Source organism: Cricetulus griseus (genome assembly GCF_003668045.3).
Source record: "Cricetulus griseus strain 17A/GY chromosome 1 unlocalized genomic scaffold, alternate assembly CriGri-PICRH-1.0 chr1_0, whole genome shotgun sequence".
Classification (NCBI taxonomy): Eukaryota; Metazoa; Chordata; class Mammalia; order Rodentia; family Cricetidae; genus Cricetulus; species Cricetulus griseus.
In genome coordinates, this window is record NW_023276806.1 from 202,772,697 (window position 1) to 202,783,734 (window position 11,038).

Here is an 11,038-nt window from a genome sequence, read left to right on the forward strand (position 1 = left end):
AATTACACTCAGCATTATTGGCTGTATTGCTCTCCTGTGTCCTTCATGCCTAAAGAAAAGAGGATCAGGCTAACTAGACTGAGTTATCTTTAAACTTTATTACAGCTATTTTAAAGACAGACAAGGCCTTTCCTTAATTGTTAGCCTAAAAACAAAAAGTCAGGCTTTCAAAATGTCAAGATAAAGATTTTTATGTTTTAAGAACCTAACTTTTTCAGTGTGGAACTTACTATGCATCAAAAGATGGTTTTATGTAAGTTTTTTTTTAAAAGATTTTGTTTGTATTTTATTTGTAATTAGAAACTTGTATATGGTGGGAGTGGGGTGGTTATGTGTGTGAGTTTCATCAGTCAGTTGTGAGCTGTTCAGCATGGGTTAGGAGCTGAACTGAGGTCCTCTGAAACAGTTCAATCTCTTAGCCAATGAGCCGTCTCTCCAACCCAGATAGATTTTTTTTTTTAAGTAAGATCAAAAACATAAATTTTCTGTTAATTTTTTTTCTAATTAACAGATTTTTTTCTAGAGAGATCACATACATAAATTAATATTCAAAAGTATGGAAAACACAGAGATGGGGATGTTAGTGAAATTTGTCTTAACCTATTTAATTAAATCTTGTGTCATTTTATAAAATTGTGCAAAAAGATTTATAAAGACAAACAAATTTGTCATTTCCGTATCTCTGTGTGTAGCTCTTGAAGTCCATTAACTTAACGACGATCTGTTCTTTAGGTCCACCACAGTGGAGTGGTGTGTGTGGTATGTATGCTGAGCAGTATCAGAACCGCTGCCCTGAGTTTTGCATGATTTGCTGTGTTGCTTTTTGGAGTAGCTAGAGTTCATATGTTCTTCTGTCAAAAACTAATGTTTTGAGCATTAAAATTCATTTGTAAAGAAATATATATATTTCTGTGAGTCAGAGCATAAATATTGTCTATAATTTAGATTAATTTATTGAAGTTCTCTATATTTATTAGGAAATACCTATTGCCCACAGCTTTCATCTTGTTTTCACTGATAATGATTGATTATGTTTGTTTTATGCCTTGTTTTTCACTAACCTGTGTAAGATACGTTTATATTGACTAGGGTAAGGAGGATGGAGTAATGTCAGTCAGCACAGTGTCTTATGTCCACTTAGGGACTTGACAGTATTCCCATAAATTTAATTATATTAGATAACATTTGTCTGTTAAATTTTCATGAGAGAACACGATATCAGTCCCTAAATGTTTTATGAATTCTATAATACTATATGCCTTTTTAATAGTTTTTGCTTATAATTCTTATGGTTATAATTATATACAGGATATGTAACTATCTATTGGTATTCTTAATAATATTGATACTTCTTTGAAATGGTAATTTTCAAATAACTTAGCCTTTTTATGTACCATGAACATAAGAGTTTTTTTTTTTTTCTGTAAGATTCAGTATTCCTGTAGATTTACCAAGGGTACTTATATTTAATATATATTATATATATATAAAAGTATCCTTTTTTATAAATTTTATCTCTCATGTTTTCCTCTGTTACTTTTTAAAAAAATTAACAAGTAGCTGTCATTTTCCTTCTGGTGTTTGTGATGACTCTTTAAAGTCCTTCTCATGCGAGCTGCTTGGCTCGCATCTTGGAGCATTGGACTGTCCAAACAGTGTGTCATTTACTCTTCCGTGCTAATTCTTCCACATTTTTGTCTGTGATGTAGTGTGCTCTTTGTGTTAGCTAGCATACAGATGATAAAAGCTAAGGATTGGTAAGAGATTATTTTTTTAAGAAAATACAGTGAAGTTTGCTGTCACTTAAGACAGCAGAAGTCCTGGGGCTGGAGAGATGGCTCTGCAAGCAAGCACCGGCTGCTCATCCAGAGGACTAAGGTTTGAGTCCCAGCATCCCACATGGCAGCTCACAGCTGGAACTCCAATTCCAGGGATCCAACAATTTTCTGGATTTCCTGGGCACTTGTGTATGAATGATATGCATGTAGGTAGAACACTCATACACATGAAACAAAATATTTTTTTAAAAAACAAAAGAAAATAGAAATGCCAATAGTGTAAGTGTTCTTTTCCTTTTGTACCATTGTAATAAGGCAGATATTTGTAACAGTGAATTTAATAATGTTACTCGGTACCATGTAAATTTTCAGTGTCTAAGAATATAGTTATTATGGGTTCTAAGATCTCTGTGTACTCCTAAAAGTCAGTTTCTCTGATCAATCTTTAAACAAATGGGAAGTGATGCAGTGCTTAATGTTACATTGATTTGTATATGTCATTAGTGAAACCATGTCTCCAGAAATACATGATTTAATCCTTAAATGATTAACTCATAGTCCCCAGTATATTCTTATAATCTTTTGGATTTGTTTTCCTTAATGTAATTTACGTCTTCACCTAAGTAGACTAAGAATAGGGTAATACTAACTTATTAACTGCACTGTAATTTTGTAAGTTAAAAAAAAAAACTATTTTATAATAATTCAGATCTAAATAAACAAACATTTAACCCAGAAACCACCCTCTCTTAACTACAACTGCTGACCAGTTGTGGGTAATGTAAAACACTGTATTATAAAGCAGAAGGACGTATGTAAATTAGATGATGAAAGTTTATGTTTTGACAGAAAGTATATTATGTTGGGGTTTAACTCTGATTAATGTTAATAAATTCTAGTAAGCTTTGCCACACCATAAAATGTTTCCAAATTGTTTTTATATAAAATATAAACATGTTTAATTCTAAAGGGGAGATACTCATTATTGCTATCAAAATGTACAATAATGCTTACAAGCAATGTGTTTAATTACATCATTGGTGGCTCACGCCTTAATCCCAGCACTCGGGAGGCAGAGGCAGGCCGATATCTATGAGTTCGAGGTCAGCCTGATCTGCGGAGCAAGTTCTAGGACAGCCTCCAAAGCAATACAGAGAAACCCTGTCGGGGGGGGGGGGGGGGGATATTGTTATATAAACTGTAAAAAAAAGAGTATTTTCTTGTGCGTGCGTGCATATATGGGTACCTACAGAGTCCAGAGTTGGGACCTCTAGAGCTGGAGTTCCAGGCAGTTGTGAGCTGGCTGATGTGGGTCCTGGGGACTCAACTGGTATCCTCTGCGAAAAGCAAGCATGGCTTATAACTCCTGAGCTGTCTGTCCAACCATGTATTTTTCTTATAGCTTCAGGACAGATAATGAGTCCTCATAACTAGATTCTGTTGTATATTGACAACAGGAAGGTGATCTTTAAGCTAAATATTTGTTTCCAAATAAAATTGTAAGATACCACCTATGCTCATATGTTGATAGAAGTTTTTGTCCTGCCCAGTCCTGCAGCCTTTTAGTCCCAAATAAACACACAGACGGTTATATTGAACTGTTTGACCAATGGCTCAGGCTTCTTACTGGCTAGCTCTCTCTTAATTATTAACCCATTTCTATTAATCTGTGTATCCCCACATGGTCTTGGCTTACCTGAGAATGCCTGGGCATCCCACCTCCCTGATGGCTACATGGAATCTTGCTGGTGACTCACTCTCTTCGTTCCTCTTCCCAGTATTCTCCTACTCTGCTAGCCCCACTTATACTTCCTGCCTGCTTACATCTTGCCTGTCCATTGCCCGAAACAGCTTTATTCATCAATAAGAGAAACAATATTTACAGCATAGAGAAAGGAGGACATCCCCCATCAATCACATATTTGTAAAATATATTGCAAAGTTTTCCTGATTGTGCTCTTTGGTTTATACTGGGTTTATGTGTGTTAAAGTAAATTGTTTTATTAATATGTTATGCTCTCATTTTTTTCTCTGTTCTTATTTCAGCACCACCACCTCCTCCACCCTCAAGGGGAGGGCCGCCACCTCCTCCTCCCCCTCCTCATAGCTCAGGCCCTCCTCCTCCTCCTGCCCGGGGAAGGGGGGCTCCTCCCCCACCACCTTCAAGAGCTCCCACAGCTGCACCTCCCCCTCCGCCTCCTTCCAGGCCTGGTGTTACTGTTCCTCCACCCCCTCCAAACAGGATGTACCCTCCGCCACCACCAGCCCTGCCCTCTTCAGCACCTTCAGGCCCACCACCACCTCCACCTATGCCAGGGACCGCAGCACCACCACCTCCTCCCCCACCTCCGCCTCCACCAGGGCCACCTCCTCCCTCTGGCCTGCCTTCTGATGGTGACCATCAAGTTCCCGCTCCTTCCGGAAACAAAGCAGCTCTTTTGGATCAAATTAGAGAGGGTGCTCAGCTTAAAAAGGTGGAGCAGAACAGTCGGCCCACGTCCTGCTCAGGAAGGGATGCGCTTTTAGACCAGATACGGCAGGGCATTCAACTGAAGTCTGTAAGTAATGTGTCCTTTTCATTTTGATTTTTTTTTTTTAAGCACTGCAGGCTTTTACCATACCCCATTATAAGATGTCTAACTTTGAGGGTTATTCTTTTTCTTTTTATAATTTTTAAGATGTTGGTTATGCGCAATGAAATATACACATTTTGGATGTGTACACTCTGTAGCTGTGTAGTCCACACTTAGTATAAAAATGTGACATATCTGTCGCCATAGAAAGCTGCCTTGTGCTTCCTCCCAACAGTTCATGATCTGATTGCTATGTGATACTTCTGTATATTCTAAATATCACAAAGATGGAATCTTACAATATGTTTATAATTATTGTTCTAGACTTTAAATAAAAGATTCTTTAAAGAAACTACTTAATAAACTAAAGGGAATTTTAAAAAGCCCTCTTGGAAGCAGCTTCAGGGTCTTGGTAAGTTCAAACAAGTAAACTTACAAAAATGGAAGCATACTCTTAAACACTAAAATTTTGTATTTGGAAATTAAAAATCAGACTCCACAGAAAAGTGAAAGCGGTCCCAACACTAGAATTCATCACAGTGATGGTCTATAAGTCTGGATTTTCTCATCATTTCTTCATCTTTTTAACTCCCCGCATTGCACCTTAATTGCAGATGAGCTCTTGGACTTTGCTATATGTGGGGTAGAGATCAGAACCCAGATCCTAAGGCTTCTACTGCAAGTCCTCTGCCCTCTGAGCCTTCCCCTGTGCACACAGATTCTTTGCTAAGGATTTCTAACTGAGTTATGATACTTCCTTCTCCAAGGTGTCTGATGGCCAAGAGTCCACACCGCCCGCACCTGCTCCCACCTCAGGGATTGTGGGTGCACTGATGGAAGTGATGCAGAAAAGGAGCAAAGCCATTCATTCCTCAGGTGCTCACGTGCTCTGGGAGGGGTGGAAGTGTGTCTACCTGATATGTGAAGCTCTGCATTTTCTGTTTGTTTTTATGATTTTCTTTGTTACATTTTTGTCTGATAATTATGCAGCTCATTTGGTGTTGCAGTTTTAAAAAGCAGAGCTTGAGAGAAAGATGCCATGTGACAGAGCTTGGGTGAAGGGGTTTTTAATTGGGGAAAAGTGAATGGGAAAGGGGGATGGGGACAGGAGCAGCCAAAGAAAGAGAAGGAGAGAGATAGAGACAGAGAAACAGGCAGAGAAAGAAAGAGAGGAAAATGGGAGGTTGGCAGGACAGAACAGGCCCTTTTAAAAGGGAACATAGTGAATGTGCACAGGTGGTGCTCTTAGTGACTATAGCTGAGGGCATATCCTGTCAGAACCCCAAGGACAGGCCAGTACAGATGCCTGAGTACTAGCAACTGGTAAGAGTTTTTACAGCATATTTAATCAAATTGTGTCCTCAATGACTGGTCTTCCTAAAATTTGAAAGATACCAGGACACCACAGCCATACAGAAACAAGAAGAAAAAAATTTGTAAAAAGTGATGAATTCATTTTCTGTATTGGAAAACACTATAGAATCATTGACAAACAGCCTCTAAATAAGACTTTGAGATTTCTCGGTACCATTTCTATGATATTCTAGTAATAAGAACTATAGTAACAAAACAGTGTTGTGCTTGGTTTTTTTATTCTTTGAGGGGCCTGCCATCTAGCTCCCAAATAATTATACTGAGACTTACGCCTTCTTATGAATGCCTGGCCTTAGCTTGGCTTATTTTCCACCATCTTTTCTTAAATTATCTAGTCTACTTTTTCCCTCTTGGCTTTCACCTTTCTCTGTTTCTGTATATTTTTTCTTCTTATTCTGTGTCTGGCTGGTTGGTTGGCCCCTGGCCTCCTCCTCCCTCCCTCCTTCCTTCCTTCCCTCTTCTGCCTCCCTTCCTCTCCCTCCTCCCTATTTATTCTCTCTGCATGCCAGCCCTGCCTCTTTCTCCTGCCTACCTATTGGTCGTTCAGCTTTTCATTAGACCAATCAGGTGTTTTAGATAGGCAAAGTAACACAGCTTGCAGAGTTAAACAAAAAATAAAAGAATGCAACACATCTTTACATCATTAAACAAATGTTCCACAGCATAAATAAATGTAACCCATCTTCAACTAATACTCTACAACACAGTGTAGTGCTGCTACAAAAATAGACACCCAAACCAATAGGACAAAATAGGGGAATTCAGAGATAAACACACAGTAGTGAACAAAAATTACACACTGAGAAAAAGGGCAGCCTACTAAATGAAGATGCTGGCAAATGGATATCCACTTGCAGAAGAATGCAGTTAAACTACTTTCATTCACCCTGCACAAAAATCAGTTCAAACTAGATCAAAATTCCTTAATTTAAAACATGGAATTCTGGAGAGAGGGGATTAGATTTCTTTCACTTTTCTCTACCTTCTGTTACTTTTCAAGTCCTGATACTAATACTGAAATAGTTCCTTATAGGAAACTTGTCTTATAAGGGAACAGAAGATATTCTGTTTTTATCTAGCCTACATATATAATGTCACATACAATTTACTTTCTGGCTCTTTATCATTGTAATCATAAGTATTAAACACCATCTTTGTTTACATACTTGGCCGTGGTAGGTTTTTGTGAGGTATGGATATCATGGAAAATTGATAGAATGTGAATGTTCACTGGTAGAATTAGATGACATTAAACCCTGAATTCACTCAGAATAATGATTGAACAGCCTCTGCACATAACTCCTGCTGTTCAGGATCCTATGGTATGTAACAGACCAAGACACAGCTTTTGTGGGGTTTGTACTCTAGTGTGATACATTAAGTTTACAGGCATTCTGAAAAATTAAGGAAAGAGGAATGGAACAGACAGTTCCCACTTCTGGAGAAGGGTTACACAGGATAGGCAGGAAAAGCCTCTTTCAAGAGGTGATTTCTGAGTGGGATGTAAATGATGAGACGGCCAGAAAAGGGAAAGAGTACTTCAAATGCTCTGACATGAAGGAACCAGTTGGGTGAGGGGGAGGGACAGAAAGGGAGACGATTGTACTAAAGACAGTGAGAGGAGGGACAGGGCAGGTGGGAGACTTAGAACAGGGCAGAAGGGCTGGACAAGTCATGTGTGATGTTTCAGAGGGAGTTCAGAGTACATTCAGGCAGCAGTAGCCAGCCACAGGAGGCCTTTGAAGGAAGAACATGACATTTTAAACTTAGAGTTTTAAGTATCTCTCCATCTTCTCTGAGGTGAACCTCCTTCCTGGAGAACAGCAGTACTTGAGGCAAAACCTGACAGTAGGTATGGACTGTGGTGGAAAGGAAGGCACTTGATGGAGGGAGAGGGAAAGCCTGCTAACCTAAGAGAAAGATGATGTCATTAAGATGAAGACAAGCAGATTGTGGGAAGAGGAAAAAAGTCAAGTTCCAGGGTTACAGATTTATGTAAAGAATGTAAAAGTAATTGTAAATCCAAACTCCTGAAAAGCTAACCGAAGTTTCATTTGACACATTAAAACAAGCAGGTACTGAGGGGCTAAAACCTAAGAATTGGATCTCATCTTTGATCCCATCCATGTCTGTAGATTGACTTCATTGGATTAATTTTAAACCATCTTAGTAACTAGATTTCAGAACTTAAATGTTTGTTTCAGGAATTAGCTAGCTGGAGAAGTCACTGGAGAGTTATGTCATTTTATTCATGTATGTTTAACTCTTGGTTTTGGGTTTCAGATGAAGATGAAGATGATGATGATGATGAAGATTTTGAGGACGATGATGAGTGGGAAGACTGATCTATATATTATATATATATATTTTTAAGGTGAAATACTAAACACTACTTTCTGTCTATGGATCTGTAAAATTATCATGTAAATGTTCTACCAATTTGCTGTATATTTTTGTTGCCTTTTGCTTTTTTTTTAAATTAATCTGTGCAATACCTCATTTAATCTGTAAAGGTTTGTTATAATCCTACAAAGCTACTCCCTGTTACTGTGTGCAAGTTTACAGCAGGATGCTCACGTTTTGTGAATATTTTCATTCCATCAACAAGGGAGTTTAATTATGTGTGAGACTGACACAAACCTTAATGTAATTTAGTTAGAACGTCAGAAGGAGAACACTATTTTCATACCCTACTTTTTCTGTACCTAAATTTTCTTAATAAAATTTAGCATAGCACTACATTCTTTTTCAAGTGATGTAAACTTTAGTTTCTTTAGCCCCTTCATTTTGAATATGATGCCACATATGAATGTTGAAGCTGATACATTGCACAGTTCTCTAGACATCACTACACTGATGAAGTTTTTCAAATTTTAGCAATATGTTCTGCTTAAAAATCACTACAGACACTAGTGAAGAGAAACAGTAGGCACCTCTTCTGTAGTATTGCTTGCCATTGTAAGCAGTGGCATCTGCAGGCAGGAATCCTGGTGAGCCCTCACACATCTATACTTGACCAAAGGGGCTTCATGTTGTGGCAAATGTGACAGGCTCTTTTCAGCAAAGAATTAAACGCTTTTGCTATCACTCTCCAAAGTAGTTCCAGTTAACATTTATGGAGGTTGCTTTGTGCCTCATAAACAATTGTAGTCACGCCCTATTTGACTTAAAGTGGTATCAAAGCAATGATAAAATGGTGTGAAGTTATCTTTGTATTTTGTAGATTGTATGCATTGTTGTATTCAGAAATGCAAATTGTAAGTGTCAGATTGTTGGGCAACAGTATGCACAAATGCTAAACCTCACGTACACCGTATGTTTTTACTTTTGATGGTTTCTCCAGGTTTTTTCAAAAATCTGATGAAAAGTAACATTTTTTCTTAAAAGATTGATGGTACCAATGGCAAATTTCTTAGAATACATAACTAATTTGATAGATTTTTTTAAAAAAATAACTTTACAGCCTGCACACTTGTTATGCATATTAGATGGTGTGTTAAAATTAGGTTTTCCTTGCCTCTTTACAGTACACTAATCTGCCTAAAGATGGCCATTTCATATTTATAGTGATAATTATCTTACCTACCTACTTTAAATTTTAGGTAGACAATTATCTGATTTAAATAGTCATATTTTTCTCATATTGAGTTGTATGCAGAATGTAGCTTCAAATGTATTCATTATAGTCACAATATCCAACTAAAAATTATGATATCTAGAAGTATACCGACCAAAATCTAGTATTGACATGATCTTGACAGGCTGGACCTGCAAGATATGGTTTGAATTTTAACAGTTTATCACATAATCTTTAGTGATCATGCATCTAGTTATTGTCAGGAATAATTTAAAAGGTTTAGTTGCTGAAAGCAGTTAAGTGGTACAGTAAGACGGTTAAGTTATTCAAAGAACGTTACCTTCCTTGCAAGAGTAATTACAGCACATTGGAAAGATTCTCAATTTTGTGTTTCTTGTTAAAAAAAAAAAAAAGCAACAACAACAAAACACAGTGCTCTCTGCTGCTAGGAACCTTTTTCTGCTTACTGTCATTTTCACGTGGCTTGAGCTCTGTGAGACTGGTATGGATGAGGCTGGACAACTACAATCCTATCATAAAATTGGGAGTTCATGCAAATAGCAGATTATTTTTAAATAAATAACATCAAGCTTTTATATTCTTTTTCTTGTTGAAATAAAAAGTAATAAATTCCTAAAAATGTCTTTTGAGATAATGCCAATTCTGATGTCCCTTACCTTTTGCCAAGAAGTTTGGGATTTGTTTCCAACTTATTTGATATTTGACCAGGAGCTTGCCTAGAGACTCTCAATTCTTTGAGTTGCATATACATGGGAGGTTATATTATTTGCCAAAGGCAGTTGAGTTCATTCTTTTTTCATACAGAAGAAGTGTTTTGTTTTTGTTTTGCTTCTTATTTTTGTGCAAAGTCTAAATTATAGGAGCTCTGGAACTCAGTACAGGCATGAAGAGTAAATCCACTCTGCCGAGTAAGGTACCAGTTGTACGTCTCAGTCCTCACTATCTTGCACTATGGGTGGCACTATACCTGTGCATCATCTGCAAGTCTCACTGATATATCAGCTACGTGATTGTCTGGTAGCCTTTGCATTTAACAAACTAGCATGAGGCCTTTTATATCTAAATGCTATGTGATAGACAATTTCAGCTAGCCACATATTGTATTATGAAATTCATAAAGATTTTCAATCATTCAATTCCATTTATCGACTGAAATTTTGTTTAGTATGTGAATTTTTTTTTGAAATGTATAGTGAATAGGATGTTGCACTGGTGGCAATTCATCATGGAGCATAATAAAATTAATTTGACCCAAATAGTAAAAATAGTGTGCCTTATTTGTTTATTAAGACATTAGAACAAACACTTTTAATTGTTGAGTCTAGCCAAGAGTGCACAGTACTGCGTTGCCCTGAGAGGTAGAATACACCATGAAGTAATAAACATGGTGAGTAAAAGATCTCTGCAGCCTTTTCTAGGAATCCCGACAGCTGCTCAGCATCTACTGTGAAGCCCTGTGTGGTACAGCGCCTCTAAACAGCATTTATAGTGCAAGGTCAGTGTTTAGCACTCTTTGAGACCAAAAATGCTCAAGTTTTCCAGGCTAAACTTGGGAGTTTAGTAAATACCAAACAGCAGTTTATGTGAGACATAGTTTTTTAATAAACAGTATTAGAGGGCATGTTCATTTAAACCAGAAGCTTAGTTTTTGGTAAGTGGATGTTTTGTTCCACTGACCTTGGCCCAAGTAGGAGCCTGAAGATGGAGCTGTGCTT

General features: G+C 37.5%; 1 protein-coding gene across 1 annotated transcript in view; it reads left to right on the plus strand.

Moving 5' to 3' along the window:
* Positions 1–10,579, plus strand: part of Wasl (WASP like actin nucleation promoting factor) — a 54,794-nt gene extending 44,215 nt beyond the window's left edge. Inside the window, exons 9-11 of the mRNA XM_027390010.2 lie at positions 3,825–4,336; positions 5,119–5,227; positions 8,009–10,579. Of these exons, the coding sequence (XP_027245811.1) occupies positions 3,825–4,336; positions 5,119–5,227; positions 8,009–8,070 (683 nt within the window). The 3' untranslated portion in view covers positions 8,071–10,579. The remainder of the gene's footprint in view (positions 1–3,824; positions 4,337–5,118; positions 5,228–8,008) is intronic.
* The last annotated feature ends 459 nt before the right edge of the window (positions 10,580–11,038 follow it).